At 41.4% G+C, this 18,411-nt stretch overlaps 1 protein-coding gene across 5 annotated transcripts in view; it reads right to left on the bottom strand.

Moving 5' to 3' along the window:
- The window catches only part of MAPRE2 (microtubule associated protein RP/EB family member 2), a 103,092-nt gene that overhangs the window by 37,323 nt on the left and 47,358 nt on the right, over positions 1-18,411 (bottom strand). For 4 of the 5 annotated variants that reach the window (XM_082308060.1, XM_082308057.1, XM_082308059.1 and 1 more), the window contains one exon: positions 2,291-2,418. The exons of the other annotated variant lie outside the window; for it this stretch is intronic. In XM_082308060.1, the coding sequence (XP_082164186.1) occupies positions 2,291-2,411 (121 nt within the window). In that variant the 5' untranslated portion in view covers positions 2,412-2,418. The remainder of the gene's footprint in view (positions 1-2,290; positions 2,419-18,411) is intronic. 5 annotated transcript variants of the gene reach the window in all.

Below are 18,411 nucleotides of genomic sequence, written 5' to 3' on the forward strand. Positions count from 1 at the left end.
GACTACTGTGCTCTAGTGTCCGCAATAATTTAGCAGAATTTAGAGTCATCAGTTCAGAGAGTAAAGTCCTCCAGACCACAGGAAGGACTGTGCTAGAATGCTTCTTCAGATAAGAAACTATCAAAGCCCCTTCTGGGATTGTAATGAACATTAAAGCAAAAATAAGAATGTGTAAGTATCAAGTTTGACTAGCAAACCAAATGGGGAAATTCACGTTTAGAGTTTTGACCTGTTAAGATATGAATGTAAAGGCATCATGTAACAATAGCAATCAATACAATCCAGGAAGTTCTAAAGGAAGAAAAGATTTAATTTTATACGGGATAGAGTAAGAGCTCTAATGAGACGACCCTTTTTCAATTTTTCCCTTGTGGTGTGTCCCAAAATCCTCACTGGAGGTCACAGAAAAAGTTGTATAAGAAGCCGCCTAATGAAGTGGGACAGTGGGTTTGTGACAATTTCCACGCTTTTCTCCTGCCTGCCCCACACAGATGAAGTCTCTCCAATCTGATCTTCTTAAATGTCTTTAACTCATTGTATTCTGCATAATCAAAATTTTCTTAGATCACCTCTCCCCTATTTTGGGAAAGGGTTTGGGGGGTTTTTTGGTCTTTGTTTTCTGTGTAAGCCCACACACATTTAACTTGATGGAGAATTCACTTCAAAAGCTTCCTTTCAACTATTTATGAGCATATAAATAGCCATGCAGGAACAAGGCAATAACTTGTCTAGTGTGCTTCCTGTTTCAAACAATGGCAAATGTTGGGTATTTTGGAATGAAAATGCCCATTTTCTTGTATCTTTCTATCTCCTTATAAGTGTGTGTGCGTGTGTGTATCTATATATATATATATAAATAGATATATATATAGATAGATAGATACACACCTATCTATATGCGTGCATGTGTATATCTATATATATTTATCTATATATAGCTACACCCGTATTTACACACATGTGCACACACATCCCCATGGGAATATTTTCTTTATGTATAATTTACCAAAAGAAAATACTTAGGCTAACTTCCGGACATGTAAATATAACAACAGCTAAATATAACATTTCAATTTCAAGTTTAATAACTGTTAATTATTTCCCATGTTCCATTTCTTTCGTTATTTATTTATATCAGTTACTTACAAGCACTTTAACCTGCACTTTTTCAGCCTCAATTTTATAGTCATTGTGCAAGCCTGCAAGCATGCAAGACTGCTTCTGCAGCTGAGATTTGTTTTTTAAATTTTGAAGAGCAGGCTATGAGGCTATCATCCTCAAAGGATTTTCTGTACCTTTCAGGGAACATCTCTGAGACAGAAAATTTGCCCAGAATGGTAGGTAAATTCAAATATATGAATACAAGACCCCATTTATGCATTTCAGCTGGACCAGTAAATAGCTGAAATGTGGTAATGTGGTTTCAGTTCTATGTACTTAGAGCATTGTCTTCATAAGTAGGATGTTCCCAACATGTCAGTTGTCTGGAAGCAGGCGATCCAAGTTAGATCTCCTCCAACACAAACATCTTCAAATTTAAAAATCACAGTAGGAAATCAGAAAGAATCTCTCCCCAGGGACATCTGTATTCTCAGTGAAACATCAGCCTTTGTGTCATTTCTAGCCATCATCTAGTTACAGACCCCGTTGTTTAACACGCATCTTGTAGTTGCCACTCTGATTAACCAACATGCCCAAAGTATTCAAACTGTTACCCTTTTTTACTTACAAGAGTTCAGTTACATTTAAAGAGAAACAGGCAGATTTTCTTGACATAACTTCTAAAGCCCTCACAGCAGCTAAAAGCTCATTTCCTCAAATCCATGTTTTTCTTCACAGTCACACTTGTGCTCTTTTCCTGGAAACGTCAGCAGGGATTTGAGGACCCTCACCAGGAAGGAAAAGGTGCTGGAGAATTTTATTCACCCAGGGTGTTGGTTCTCTATTTATCTCTATGTCCACTCTCCATTTGAAAAGATACCACCCTGGTAGCTTTAAAACACAAAAGCTTATGACTGTATTCTTTTCTTGCTTAGTCAACCTTTTTATTATGTCTATGTATCTTCTGCTACATTCATCCCATTCACCTCTGCATTTGTTATGCTTTCTCAAGGCACCTTATCTTTCCATGATTAACATGAATGCAAAAACGCTTCCTTTGCACATTCATTAGTCTCTTTTCTCAGAGTAACTGGTTTATATCAAAGTTAAAAGCTATCTATTTTCAACAAATCAGACTTTTAAAGTTGTTTTAAAATAAACATTTGTAGGGCATACCACTCTTTCTTACCTGAACAGAGTTGTTCGACTTTTGTGTAGTTTAAAGCTAATATATCATTAACCCATGCGATGATGTCATGTCTGCTCATAGTCTCTTGGGTTATAGAGGTAGAGTACACGTTGACCGCCATTCCCCAACTAGGAAAAAAAAGATAAAAAAATATTTTTGACATTTTGATAATTGTTTTCTGGATACAATGAATTTATACTTCTTGTTCAAAAAAAGAAGGAAAAGCTGCATCACTGCACAACCTTCTCTTCTTTATTGAGAAAGGAGGCTTAATTTTTATTCTTTGATGATACATGACCTCCTCAATGTCCTCTTGCAATCTATGAACATATTTCTATGGCTGTCATTGTGAACTTAAAGAACATACAAACCTACAGCATTCTGCTTAATGTTAATGAGGTAGGGAAAAAAAAAGAATCAGACATAGCCTAAAGATACACAGACAGGATCAGAGACCTGGGATTTTGTCACATAGTGCTGCACAAACATAGTGATCTGACATCTATCCATCAGTTTTTTACCACTGCAGGATGATCAGACTGCCTAAACCAGTATTTGGTTTTCAGACAAATTCTAGGAGATGTAGCTGTTCTGCTTACTCAAATACTGATTTCTTACTGGGACAGAGGCCTTTTTGATCATAAATTAATTTCCTAACAGTCACAGAGTGAATACCAGATAATATTTTTTTATCAATTTACCAATCTCTATCCTGAAAGTAACCGAGACTTGCACTCCCAACCATCTGGTTGGAAAGCTGCGGGGGAGCCCGATTCCTCTAAATCATAAGGAACACTTCTTCTCAGCTTAAACCCATTTGTTCTTCTGCCAACATTATCCTCCAGGTCTAATGGCTTTTTTTTTCCCCAGAGCTGATTTCATAATGCGTTAGGGACAGCACTCAAGAGTCTGTCCCAGTGCCCAGGTAGGCTAGATTGAACAAATCAATCCTCTCAGTCTCTTATAATGTCAGACCTTCACTTACTGGTCATGCCAGCAGTCCTCCCTGAACACAGCCAAACAGTTTCAGATTGTGTTCAGATAACGTTTCACCAAGACCTTGGAAAATGGCACTCTGTGCTGAAAATGTTCATAGCCACAGAATCTTAAATAGCTCCTCCTAGTTAGCTAAGGTCCTTTCCTTAGGAAGGTCTAATTCGTAGTAGCTTTTATCATCAGTCTCCAAGTGCATAGACTGGAACTGCATACTATTCGATTTTATTCCCTGTTTATACCCTAGTCACATCTTTCTGTTGCAAGACATTGCCAAGAAAAAAGACGAGCACATTCAAGTTTATCTCATTAATAGTTTCAAAGAGCAGAGTCGAGATCATTCATGAAAAGAGTAAATAATGTTCCCAAGACAAAGTCCACTAGTAACAATATGAGTACGAGGTGTCTCAGAAATGATCAAATAGTCAAAGTCGCACTATTATTCTTGGAAAGAAAGGGTTTGGTGAGGACTGCACACCTCTGTCTCTAGCGCTAGCTACAAGGTGTCACTAAACTGGCTAGCTTTGGTGCCAGTCCTGCCACCTCAGCCTTGGACCTCAAGCTTCTCCCTCAGTGAAAGGGAGCAGGATCTTCTCTGTGGGATCCGAGGTTTGCATGGACTATTTCCATTGGCAATTTGCAAAGATGTAACTGTTTGAAGCTTGATAGACAATTCTGCAGAGAATACAAAGACTGCAGGTTAACTCCATCCATTTTTCAGGTGTGCTGGAGCAACCCAGATAAAAGGGTGTAAAAAAACCCACCAGCATGAAACTTGACACAGTGACATAGAAGTGTGTAAGTACGTGCAGCACGGAATGTATTTAAAATACAAGATGATGAAGTGCATAATATAGGTCACCTTCTACGAAACAAATTTCACAAACACAGATGAGGTTTCAAATTGTCCACATCTACTGACATTAAGATCCAAAACATAAAATTCCCAAATTTGCCTGATGAGAAGGAAAAAAAATTAAAAAGAAGAACAGACAGACCAGGAAGGGAAAGTAGGCTCAAAAAAATCAGGCTACTACTGCCAGCAATTCATTCAGAACCAGGCCGCCCCTCTACCACTTCTGTCCGGGCACCTCCAAAGTACAGAAGAAATCAGCCTGTCCTCAGCCTGTGCAGTTCTTCCTGCAGGCTCCCAAACAGCACAGCTAATTGTATGAACATAGCACTGTATTCACTGTAACAGTTCACAAAGGTCGTTCTCTTGGCACACACTAAGTGCTTGGATTGAACCGAGCGCTAGGAACAAAGTTTTAGAAATAGGGAGTGCCCTTTTACTCTTGAAACCACACCATAATGGCTAACATGAAAGCTTAGCTTCAACATCAGGATGGAAGGGACTGAGCACAGCACAAAGGCAAACAGCACCTTTGTTACTAATGGCATCTGAAGTTTAAACCGTCATTGTTAGCATGGTTTTTACTTTATTATTCCTAGTCTTTTTATATAGATAAGAAACTAACAGAAAGATACTACTGTTGCTACTAAACTAACATGTTCAGTATTGTTTGTAAAGATCAGTTCAAGTAACAGCTTAATAGTGACTTTAATATTCACTTAAGATTCAGAATAGTGAGTTTAATATTAAACCAAGAGATCAATACGGAACAGTCCACTCACTTCTAAAGAAGCTATTTAGATGCTAACATTTGAAATAGAGCTACTCTCATTTGCAATTGCCACACCTTCATCCAAATTTTAATTGTCCTCTCGAGAGCAGGCAGAACTCAGAACAACCATTAGCTACCACTAGTGAAAGCAGCAAGTCTGCTGTTAAAAAGATCAAGAAAATCCACATGCAGGAAGGAAGCAGAAATTCCCTCGTCGTCCTCTTTCAAAAGCAACTGCAAAGACAAATACCTATCCTTCTGCAAGTGACAGGAGAACAACCAACCTCCTTTGCTGCAGTGCATGGGATGGAGAATTCTTCAGGAAACAGTGAGTAAATGAATAACCTTGAGTTTTACAATGATACCCTGAAGGATATCTGTAATATAACCTACTCTGTGTCTACAAATGAATTATGGCCTATGGGTCAAACGAAAGTTCAGGCTATTTGTTAGAGACAATAGCTTCACATTTGTACACACAGACAAGCATGAGGATGTATCAATACAATTTTAAACAAATATATGCAAAATGAATCAGAATTTCTGTTAAAAAAAAAAAAAAAATCAACAACATGCCATTGCCATTTATTCCCGGTGACTTGTTAACATGTCTGAATCTTCCACAGCCTCTTCTCTTGAAAGAGTTCACCGTGTCTTTGCATCTCTTGAAAGAGTTCCCCATGTCTTTGCTTCTTCTGTCCCCCACCCTCCTCATGGTTACGTTTTAAATAAACTCAGCTGGGAAAGGTTTCCTTTACAGTAAGCATGTTCTAATTTGGTGCTCAGATACACACATATCCTGTTTGCCACACAGACAGACCTTGGAAAAAAAAAAAAAACAAAAAAAAAACCCAAAACCAACAACAACAACAACAAAAAAGAGAAGAAAAAAGAACAGCCAGGCATAGATAGCGGAGCTGCCATGCTCGGTGATAGACAAGAACCCCTGTGCTCAACATCCACAGCTGGGCCTGGGTTTTCTCAAGGACTCAGTTCTCCATGTGCTAAACTGCTTTGAAAAATGCGATCCAGATTCAAAACACATATTAATAAACATCTGTAAGGCAACGCAAGAGAACAGCTGGACAGGTGGAGACTTAGAGGCTAATGGCCAAGTTGCTAACGACTTACTTGTATGTCCTAATACACTACTTCTTCCCAATACCATTATTTACATTTTCGACTTGTTAGGCTTTGCCTTGTTTAGGCTGAAGGCTCTCAAGCGTAAGGCTGCGATGAGGCTTATACAAGCCTGAAAATCAGCACCTACCTCACTGAGATCTTTAAGCTTCCACCTTTCATAGAGATGCCTGGAGATTCTACAGCAACTAAAAGCAGATTGAAGATAGCACATCACATCCCCCACTTCAGAGCATGCAGGTGGAGATTAAAAACCTCTGGCTGTTACAGTACTGCCTAACCACAAAGGCCTCTGCCTTGTTTTACTTATAAGAAACTGAAATTCAAATCCCTAGTAAATATGAACAAGCCATAAGAGAGTCTTCTCACATTAGTCCAGGCCATTTCAGAAAAACACTTCACACATGCACGGCTAAGCATCACGGACCTGAGTTCAGAGGATTAGATAGGTGCCAAAAATCCTGTATACGCTTAAGCAGTTTCCCCAATCAGAAATATACTGGCTCAGCATGTCCGAAGGTAAACATTACTCCCAAAGGAGTATTAATTTTTTAAGGCATTACATGCAGCACTGAACGTTCAGCTATTAGGCATTTTCCACTGCTCTTGGTACAGATAACTGCAGCTGTTACAAGGTGTTATCCAGCTGTGCTCAAGGACAGTTTTCCAAGTGGCATATTTATTTTTCCGGGGAGAAACTAACAGTTGTCGACAGCAGAAGCTGTATTACGCCAAAACAGTAATCATGGCAAGACTGGAAGGATCACAGCAATGAATCTGTCTGCAGCATAAAAACTCATCACACGTGCCATCACCTCTGAACCTGCCAGGCCTTCCCGTTTTGTACAATTAGGCACGGTATGATGTTCCGGTTTTAAATGCAATAGAAAGCCTGTGCGGCAATACAAAGAGGAGCCTTCTGGAAACTGGCACCTGATAGCATCAGGATAGGTACTGCCAGTGAAACAAAGGATCTCACATCAAAAACTACTGAAGTGGAAGATACAGCAGAAAGGCTAAGATGTAGCTGAATGAGACTGCAGTAGCTCCTGTTGGAAAGGCTTTCTAGATGAAAGCTACTGCAAAACAAACATCCCTGAAGGAAGAAACCTGCCAGCCTCAGTGGACACACCCCTGTAAAAGGAAAATTCATCCTTTCGTATCATGCTGAAATGGCAGCTGATTTGCAGGTGGACCTTGCCTGCTTCTTTAATATTCACTGCATACACCCTTAGCCATAGCCATTAGACACCAGTAATGCTCGAGGCTGTCTTTACCAAAACGAGCCCTGAGGACAGAAAAATAACGCAAAAAGCTCCAGCACAGTTCTGACAATGCTGCTCTTAGTCTCCCTTTTAACTTTGCTGTACTCCCACAGCAAATTCAATGGCCATGGCCAGAGCCCTCACATCAGAGCACTGCAATGAAGTGATACTTGCAGCAAGCAATATAAAGGCTCTATCTAGTCAGAAACTCAAACAGTTCAAGATTAATCACAATGAAGTATTGCCATGGAAAAAAGAAGAAAAGGAGAAAAGAATCCTCTGGTTGTAATACTGGGAGAAATCCACAGCTTTTAAAATGCCAAATTTCAATCTCTTGCGCACTGTTCTCATGTTACTAAAGGGCCTTGAAATGTTAAAAATCTTTTATTATCCATGCATCTCAGTCACTTCTGAATGCCATTTTAGCTTCACAACATGGATCTGACTTGAAGACCTAAAATGATTTGCAAAGCATGCTAACAGAGGCTAGACAAGACTGAGGCAATCCATGTACAGTTTGATTGCTTGGATGTTGCAGGATTACCGTTTAACACAGCAAACAGCATATTTTCTGTTGTTCTCATTGCAGTTCCCTGTTTAAATGCAAGTGAGGTTAGAGTACTAGAGATTTACTTTGATTCGATTAGAACACGTTTTAAGTTTTGCTCTTTTAAATTAGAGGCTGCCTGCCGACGCTGGGATGTTCTGACCTACATAAATGTTTACGATGGGTCTCAACAACTGGTTTAGACCCAAATCTGAGTAACTCTTACAAAAAGACTGGTGGTAATTCTGTTTTGTGGTACATACGGCTTCAGAAAAATAAAAAAAAAAAAAAAAAAACAAAACATTATCAGTGAGGCAGAAAAATACTGATTCTTTTCCAGACATTCAGTTCCCCCAAATCTGAAAAGCACAATCAAAAGTATTCAAACAATATACACAGTTTGAGCCAAAACCTCTGAGATGGCCCAATAACTAGCAATGCATTACACTGTCTACTGCATACTTTTTACAAAATGGTTTTAAGTTTATTCACTAACCAGTTTTGAAATTAGGAGAGGTCACTGAAATCGAAAGAACGGTTACGAATTCCAAGAAAATTATTTAGTGCTTGGAATATTTTAGGGCACCTGAGGAGGACAAGCAACATTCACTGACTCGAATGAATTTGATTTTTTTGATTTGCCAGTCATATTTGCATAGCATAGGTAAGATTTTTTTTTTTATGTCTCCAACTACCTTCTCATTCCTTCCTTCCTCCTGCTGCCACTGAAACAGTATGGCAATGTAATACATAACGTCATGTCTCCACAATACTAACACTTTTTTTTTTTTTCTTCAGGGTTCACCTTTGCCTCCAAAAGTAGAATGCAGTATTAACACTTAACTACATGATATCTTAATTGTGGCTGAAAGTATTTGCAGATCCTGAAAGGCTCCTTATCAATTTCTATGAGTAGATGAATCTCAACTAAAAAATACGTTATTGACAAAGGGTAGAGGTTCAAGAAAGGCAGACATCAACAGCTTACACAAAATAGAAGCAATTCAGACTCTTTGGCCACCACCATTTCTGCAACGATGTGCTCACTCTGGCTGGTTAGGAGTGAACCACAGCAGTGCCCAGCACCCTCAAACCGCACCTTAGTCAAACAAAGCAATAGCAGTGCTTGGTGCTGAACAGGCACTCGTTAACATGGGGAAAGGATGCACAAATTTCAGTATAAAATGAATGTTACTACAAATTAAGAATGCATTTTATTAATGGAGAACCACAAAAACCTTTGAAGTGGGCTGAATGAGAGGAACGTAAGTGTGGCAAGGCTGCAATGTTAAAAAAATAAACTGCTTTTACTTAGAGTTATTACCCTCCCACCCCCAAGGCTTTCAACTCCAAGATATTAAGCTTGAATTGCTGCTCTGATGGCCTGAGGGAAGACATTCAACCTGTAAAATTCTCACAATAGACACTGGCAACTAGTCTACTTTCACAACAGACAAAGGGATTGTGGGGGGGGGGGGGGGGGAAAAGGTTGATTGAGAGAAAAATAATTCTCAGACTTATGTTATATAGTAAACCCTAGTCAATTAGAAACACCTCCATTTTAGAAAATGGAAAAGGATTTATGACCATTTTGTAACTAGAAAACCTTGAAAAAGCTGATGAATAAACCAACATCTAACCTTCCGTGAAACAAAGTCTCAATTCACCAAGACAAACACGGGAGTTTTAATTCTCCTTTTATTATTTTTTTTTCCTCTTATGGAAAGTAACAGATTACTAAGCATACATGCAGACATTGCTAAAGGATTTGTAAGAGGTTAAAAATGTGCCGTAAAGCAAGGTAACAGCAGTGCTGAGTACACGTGTCATGGTGGAGACAGGATGCCTTGAGAGGCAGCACGTTTCAGCAAGCCTCAGTTCCTAGCCTCGGTTCTGCAAATAAGAGGGGAACCTCCTACCTTTTTGCTCCCACTAGATGATGGATGAGTAGTTGTATTTTCAGACAGTAGATTCCCAAGTGCTTTAGCAAACATAGATTTACTGGAAAATGAAGACAGCAGCTGAGGAGAGCTTGTCCCCAAAGCCACTGCCCCACCTGAGTGCAGGCATGAACTCCTAGGCAAAACGATGAGGATACACCCACGCACCTGAGCGGTCACCTGCATCTACACCAGGGAAACACCTGCCTCCGATTAGGAAGGGATAAAAATAATCAGAAACCCTGATTAAGAAAAAACAACGCTGCCGGGCACCCGAGGTGCTATGTCGGAGGCATAACTCACCGGCGCAGCAGCCACGCCGCAGCCCAGCAGCAGCTCTGGCAGGGCAGGCAGCCCGCTGCTCCCGACTCCTGCCATTTCCGCCTTTTAAGTCCAGAAAACGCTGTGGGCAGGCTTGGGAGTTTCAGTATGGACGAGATCCAACTAGCTAGAGTCAGATGAAGTCACCAAATGAATATAGTTTTGACCTATCCGGGGTTTTGCCGCCCCCTTCCTCCCCCCTGACATGTATACATTCGGAGGTGAAAGGCTAAAGTAACACGCTGATTTACTCCAAGCATATTGTAATGGCAAATGAGATTTTGTAATACTATACAGCCCTCCTGACGGGGGGCCTGAGCAGCCTCCAAGCGCCTCACGCCCCCGCCCAGAGCCAGGCAAGCGAGGCAGTGACTCAGCAGGAGACGGGCACTGAGCATCCCCGCGTTTCAGAGGAGGACGTGTCTGGGAAGAAGGGAAAACGGGAGGATTAAACATGGGGAAACGCAATGCCTTTCTCCTAACGTGTAGCTGCCATTTCCTACCGGGAGTTACTTACAGTACACTTAATAAAGCCTGGTTGTCCAAGGCATGTGAAGTTAGCCCAGGGAGCACTCTCATGGGAAAGGTCTTGCACTAGCTGAAGAGGAAGTACAATACACCGTTTCTACTCGCAAATGATGTAATATGATACAGAGAACAAGGACTTTGTCATGCATCAACTTTTCTCTCTTTTACATTAAAAACAAATGTAGATACACACTGATTTATGCATTGCAACATTTATTCTAACCTTAATATACACATATGTCAGAATCGCAGAATATCCTGAGTTGGACGGGACCCATGAGGATCATCAAGCCTATAATGCCCTGTTACCGCAGAGAGTAAAGCCCTTTGAAAGTGGCCTTCTAAGTAGGCACTTTGAAGGCACATGGTGTGACACCTGGGAAAGGACAAGAAACAGCACAGCGACCTCCTGTGCAACCAGTGCAACCATCCCAGGACCCATGGGCAAAGGTGCCGGAGCACAGCCTGCACAACAGAGCTGCCAAGCTGCCAGGCAGGCAGCCAGCCAGCCTCGCTCCATCCCTGAACAAGTCATCGTGGCAGGAAGGTGACGACACTGAGCAGGGGTATAAGACGACATTTATTTTAAGCCACCTTTACCCTGCAGTTGTAAACAAGCATGTGACAACAGATGAAGCAACAGGCAACCATGCTAGCTGCTTCCACTAGTGCATCACTCTCTAAAACATGGCTGTGTATTTTTTTAATGCAAAATATCAAGCTCTAATATGGTTGTCCAGGGTTCCCACTGCTACCATTTGGGGTTCAAAAGACAAGTGTCAGGCTTTCTGCTAGGTGTGCAGGGCACTGGGTGGGCAGGTTTCTAGGACCAAGCTCTCCAGCAGACGGCTGCGACCTGAACCATGTGCACATCCCCTGCCAGCACTGCCTCTGCAGACCACTGGGCCAACACACTATATAGCCTTCTACTAGGCTCTGCATTCAACCCCTCTTCCACTTCTCCCTCCGCTGCTGGCGAAAGCTAGACCAAAAATAATACAAAACCTCAGAGTTTTGACATTGCTGAGTTTGTTGAAATAGGCCCAAATAAATACCCCTGTCTTCGGCTTGTACGAACTCCCTACAGATCATTATTAATATTATAAAGATTTCAAGTGTTAACACTACCAGCCACAACACTTAATTTTGGGTTTGGATACTAAAGTAACTTGACCTCTTCCCTCATTCTCACGAGTTAATACTATAACAGAGAAGGAGACACTCTGAAATTATTCTGGTGCTCAAGATATTATCAGTAAATGACTTGCACTTAAGAATTAATCCTACCAAGGACTATCTAGAATAGGGCTGAACTTCTAAGTGCAATTGCTTAACTGCTAAATTAATTTTGGAGCAACTAAAACTAGAATTCACTAATCCTTCACGGAGTAAATTGCCCTTTATGAACATGCTAGCTCAACCATCTGTGATTTATGTAATGTATTATTCTTGCTGTGTGCCAGTAACCACAAACTTATTTTACCATTGTTGCACTACCGAGGCAATTGCTGAGACTACCAGCATCAAGTAAAGCTTCCCCAAAATGGATTTTTTTCAACCATGTTGGTCTTTGAAGGTCTGTGAAGCTGGCAGTTTCTTTTAGATTTTAGCTTTTAAAATCTCCTGCCTATCTAAAGGGGGAAATCCCCAAACCTTTGTTTTCCCAAATAATGTTCTTTAGATGGTGCTTACTCCTTTGGTGCAACTGTGATTGTAAGAACAGAATTACTGGCAGTTACAACAGTCTTTATCTACGAGCCCCAGTAAAGCCTTGTACCTTAAGCTAAGAGAAGCATAGATGTTCTGTTTAATAGGATTTGGCCTCCTTTCATGGAATATCTTGAGGTCAATTCCTAAAGTTATTGCGTCCAGCTGGCAAACAGTGACATTACCAAGTTCAACTCCCACAATAAACAAGGCAAAAAAAAATTTATTGCTTGAATTACCTTTGACTACATATAAGTGCAGTTAAGAAGGTAATAACCTGTGCTGCAACGCGAATATTGAGTTTCTTCAACCCTCTCAATGTTGCTGTAGGTCATGTGACAAGACAGTTCTGCACCGCTCCCTGTAAAAGCACGTCACACCAAGCACACATCTGACAGTTTAAGAGCTGTGCTTACAGTTAAACATTTTCTGCAGATTAAACTTATCAATAATGTTAACATTTTCTGCATAAAAAAATACACAATTCGTTAAAAGCAGAGGGAGTGATTTATCAGCTTTTAACTTCAAGACATAATCTTTAATTGCAACGTACATAATTAATTTTATGACATAGCAAAACTATCCCTTTGCTCTCCTGTGCGTCTACGACCTGTTGGTCATCCCTGGGTACTAAATTGCTGAAGTTGCTCCCGGTGATTTAGAGAATGCAGTATGAAGTAGTTAATATGCTGCAGCAGCAGCAGCAGCAGATACATAGCTTTTGCAAGAATTAAGCTAGAAACCAGTTGAAATTGATGCAGTCAAACTGAGACTGGATACATACATTTTTCTTTTCCGTTTGAAACCTTTGATGATAGGATGATCTCACCTTGGTGGCAGTACTAAATTTGTTGCCATATGATATTCCTTTCACTTTTAAAGCGCCTGATTTCATGACTTTGTTTTGCATGCTGCGTTTTGAACTCAAGAGCTGTTTATGCCTATTAGAGTTACAGAATAGCATCATAAAGTGACTCGGGTAGGCGGGGAACTCCAGAGATAATTGCTCCAACCTCCTGTTCGCAACAGAGCCAGCACGAGAAGGCTGCCGATGGTCCCATCTAGCTGAGTTTCAAGTCTCTCCAAGGACAGATTTTCCACAGCCTCTCTGGGTAACCTCTTCCAGTGTTTGACCATCCCCACTGTGAAAACTTTTCTCCCAATATCTAAAGCGATTTCTACTGTTGCAGCTGCTGACTGCCATTGCCTGTCATCCTCTCCCTCTGCACCTCAGAGAAGAACCTGGCTCCATCTTCTCTACACGCCCCCACCATTAGACAGCTAAAGACTGCAATGAGATACTCCCCTCCCCTGAGCTCTCTCTTTTCCAGGCTGACCAAACCCAGCTCACGTGCTCCAGCCCCCTGACCATTCTGGTGGCCCTCCGCCCCACTCACTTCAGTATGTCACCATCTTTCTCAAATTGGAGAGGCCAAATTCGGACACAGTATGTGAGATGAGGTCTCAGAAGCACCAGAGGAGAATAAGCACTTCCCCGGAGCTGCTGGCTGCGCGCCTGCTAATGCAGCCCAGCACGGGCTTGGCCTTCTTCCCTGCGAGAGCGCATTGCTGACTCATGTTCATCTTGTTCACCAGCACCACCAGGTCCATATTGTATAGCACTTCAGGAACGATTAGAGAGGGGGTGCCTAAGGTGGTAGTGGAAAAAAACACCTCACCATATTAAAAATAGAGCTGCTTAAGGGACAAGGCGGTTCTACACCATCCCCATTGCTGTGAAACTCATTTCACACTTGGGAACCGCAGATTAAAAATGTACATTGGAGAGACAAACTTCTACAGGCAGAAATATATATTCAAGGAAAAAAAAGAAAATACTCCTTATGCCTCCTTGAGTCTGACAACTAGCACAACATGAATGTGTTGACTGAAAACAGTGTTTTCAGATCCTGATTCAGAATCTACATCTTGCATAACTTTGAAACATTAGTACAGGATGGACCCCAAGCAATAACTCAGTAAAATATAATTAATGCCATTCTGCATAACAAGGTTTCCAACAGAATGGCTATTTACATGTGAATGCTGTCCTTTTAGGAAAATGTATCCCTTCTATTCAACCAATTATCATTTCACTGCCTCCATGTTCTCAGCACTCTTACACACCATAGTCTTTCTGTATACGAAAGCTCCCGCGGGACTTTCCTATCACTGGGTTACGTACTTCACTTCCATACAAACAATTACTCACAGATTCTATAATTATTTTAATAAGCTATGATTTGTATAACACTGAATCCATAAGTAAAGCAAATGCATATTCTACTTCAAATATTTCAGTGCTTCCTATTCATAATATTACTGGACTAGCTCCACATAGATTAACCTTAAGAAGCGAAGCATAACCACCATGTAAAATTTGCCTAAAATGAATTTTCATTCCCCCAAAATTGTTTAATACATATTGCCAGCAAGCCCTTCCGAGCATCAACACTGCATTCCAGAGTGACAGGAATTTGCATTCATGTGCATCCCTGAATAATTACAGCTGCTTGGGTAGGAAATCTGTACGGTACTAAGGAACCCTGCTGTAGGGGGGACATTCACTTCAGTTACTCCTAAAAGATAAAACTTTTAAAAGATAAAGTCCACGGATCTTGCTAACTATCTCTCAGGGTTCCAAATTGCCAAGAAACATAATATTGAAAATTAAATCTCTGAAACAATACACACAACCATATGGAAAAATGGGACATAGAGCATTGCTTTACACTATACCGTTAGAGCAAAATAAGCTCTTCCTTTACTCTGTCAACTGCCGCACTGGAGAAGAAGGGCCCATTTTACACAGAAGAAATCCCAAACTCCAAACTGAGAGTTTTTCAGTGTGCATAGCTTGTTTAAATATTGTTCCAGACCACTCTAAGTTTCTGTTTAAATTCACACGAGCTCACACCAATGTTTCTGTCCTTGCCCCGCCACCCATGCAGGACCCAGATTCACAGGCTCCATCTTCCACCACCTCACCCATAGTTCAAACCCCTTCCCTCCCCCAGTCCACACGGGTGAGCAACGCAAGGCGGCCGTACGCAAGGCCAGAAGATCAAGACCACCCCCTGCATGGCATATTCCTCTCCAGGCAGAACGATTTGGCACAGTTGTAGGATTTCCTACGGAAGCTACATCCTTACGTCTTGACTCACTGATGAATGTTTACATTTCCTGTTTGGATAGCATAACAAAAAAAAAAAAAAAAAAAAAAAAAGATTTAACAGAAAAGCACCCTTCACTAAGCATGGTGCTCTATGGGAAACAAGAAATCATTCCAGAGTGGTTAAGCTGAGCCATGTAATGGGTGTGCTTTCAGTATACAGAGCCTTCTCTATCAAATATTTAATAACTTAGTATACCACCAGAAAACTGGACAAACTTCTGTCAAAATATCACAGGCAAGATTTTAATTTTGAATTAAATATGCGATAGCATTAAGACAACAGAATCATGTTAAAAATAAAAAAGCCACCGCTTTTCAAACGCCAACAGTAAAATGCAGTAAACTTTTATGGCTGATATTCCCCTTCTCCTCCCACCTAATTATAATGAAAAAATATGAAGAAGATGCTTTATTGGTGAGTCAGGCAGCAGAGATCTGAGCAAGATCCAAACAGCTACGCAGCGCTCAGCTAACGCCATCCACAGAAGAAAGACGGATGTTTTCCATTTACGTTCCCTAGCTCTGATACTGGAAGCAAGCGATCGGTGCCGCTAGCTGGAGGCCAGGATTCAGGGAGCGAGGAGGACGCAAGTACCCAAATGCTGTCCCGGTGCAGCGCGAGTCTTGCTGCCGCCGCCACCACGCTTACGCCACACTACGGCCTTCGTGCCATCCCGCTCGGCGGTTTGCGTGATTGAGAACAGATGTGGCGAGACCACTCGTTTTCAATTATCAAACAAAGGCTGAAAGTTGCATCTCCAAAATGAAAAGCTGGCACATGAATTATCTTCTTCCTTACCAAGCCTTTGCTATAATTAGCTTTGGGCATGAGGAAGGAGAAGACTGTCAAATTAAACTAGCCTCCCCCCGCAAACCCCAAAGCCAAAACCTCTGAAGATATTTTTAAAAAGTCACTCATTCAAATGCCAAGGCTTGAAATGTAGACCTACTACATTTATTTTTTCTTACTGCCTCCCAAAACAAGTTTTCTATCTCAAAAGGCTAGAACAGGTATGTCACCTGGGAGAACATTCCTGAGGTCCAGCCTGCCTGTCATGAGGTAGCTGTATCTCCCTCAAACTAGCCATTCGTGCAGCAAAGGAAAAACTCAAAGAAATAGCTTTAATCAGGCTCTCTTGGTCCACAGCCCCACCTCCAAATCACCCTTCTTTCACAACGCAGCATATTTTTCAGTGCCTGTTTTCCAGGGAGGCTAGATCGAAGAAACCAGGCAGAAGCCAAAATGTCTGTTTCTAAAACTGACAGCATCAGGTTCAGTTCTCGCACATCCTAAACTCGCTCATTTTTTTTGTTACCATGCCAGAAACACAGTGCTGTTGCTATGCAGCTCAACAAGGTAGTTTAAAAAAAAAAAAAAAAAAAAACCACATCACGCCTCAAAAACCAGAATGCAGCCTCCCACCGACAGGATGTTTCCAAAGCCCACGGAGGCTGGGTGCAAATTAGGTGTACTCACGACCTTTTTGGCAAGAGCACTTGGGTGCAAGCTGAGAAGATGCTGCTGCCTGAAAGTTACTTTCATTTCCTTACACAGACTGGGTTGTCGGTGGAGTGTTGTTTTCTTTTTTTCCCCCTTCCATAAAGCTACCTCTCTCTTAGCCCCTGATTTTAACAAATACTCTCAACTCCCAAGACACTGTGAAGATATTTCCTTCAAGGAAGATCTAAATATAGGCCAAGAGAGGTAGCCCAATAATGCAGGCACAGACTATCTAGGCTTCAAACTACCGATGCAGTATTGAGCAGAGTCATCCTTATAACCCTCTGAGACATTTACATGCACTCACATGCGATTCCCAGTTATCTTCAAACTGTTTCACCCTGTACTTTTTGAGAGCTGGACCTGCCCAGCAGAAAATACTCACCAAAACAGCTCTCCCTAGGCAGTGTACCCCCTAATCAGAAAACAGGATTAAAGAGCAGCAGCAGCGGCAGGAAACCAGCTTTATGAAAGTGAAAGAAAAGAAAATAGAGGGTACCTATGCTCACAGGAACCAAGGAAAGATTTCTGCATGGTACCCCTTACACTGGCTAGTAGCCGCTGGCTGTAAGCCACCAGGATGGTCTTCTCTTGCATAGCTAGTAACTATCTTGTTGCAATCCAGATGCTTGACAGACAAGGGGGTTATCACAAACACCGCTTTTAGAAAAGCTCGAGCCAAATTTATGGTGCGTGATTTATGGTTTGTTTTTTGTTTTTTCGTTTTTTGTTTGTTTGTTTGTTTTTAAACAAGCATTATTGCCTTTCTCCTGCTTCCAGTGAAATCTAGGGCAAAATTCTCATGATCTGCAATAGGAGCAGTTAGGCCAAGAGCAAATGCCTCTGGAAATAATGTTTCAGTTACTAATATATTTAGTAGCATTTGCTTTGACTAGCATTTACAGTTTCAGAGGATGAAGACAGTCACGTCCGTCTGTACTATGAAGTGAGACGACAACTCATTGGTTTTACTCTGTGTCCTCTTCCCAGTTCTCAGCAAAAAAAAGTTTGGGCCTTAATCTATTAATTTTAACAACACAAACGATCTTTTCTACTTCAGCAGAATTACCTGCTTACTATATTCAATGGAACCTAATTTTAGAGCAAAAACCGCCTTCTGCAGAGTACGGCGAAGCCGTAAGTCTCCCTTTGTACCCTGAGTAAAGCTGCACACATGTGGAAGGCTCAGAGTCGCCCGAGACAGGGGCAGGGACGCGTCCTGCCGAGGGAAGGATGCTCTCTGCCGCGCGGGGCCAGCCTGTGTCCAGCAATTCATCAGGAGTTGGGAAGGCAAAGACCAAAACAGACCTTGCTATAACTTAAACCTCGACTTTCAGTGTGGAAGTTACCAGATCCCACTGCAGTGAACTAAGTCAGCC

The sequence above is a fragment of the Platalea leucorodia genome (genome assembly GCF_965183815.1).
Source record: "Platalea leucorodia genome assembly, chromosome: 1".
Taxonomy (NCBI): domain Eukaryota; kingdom Metazoa; phylum Chordata; class Aves; order Pelecaniformes; family Threskiornithidae; genus Platalea; species Platalea leucorodia.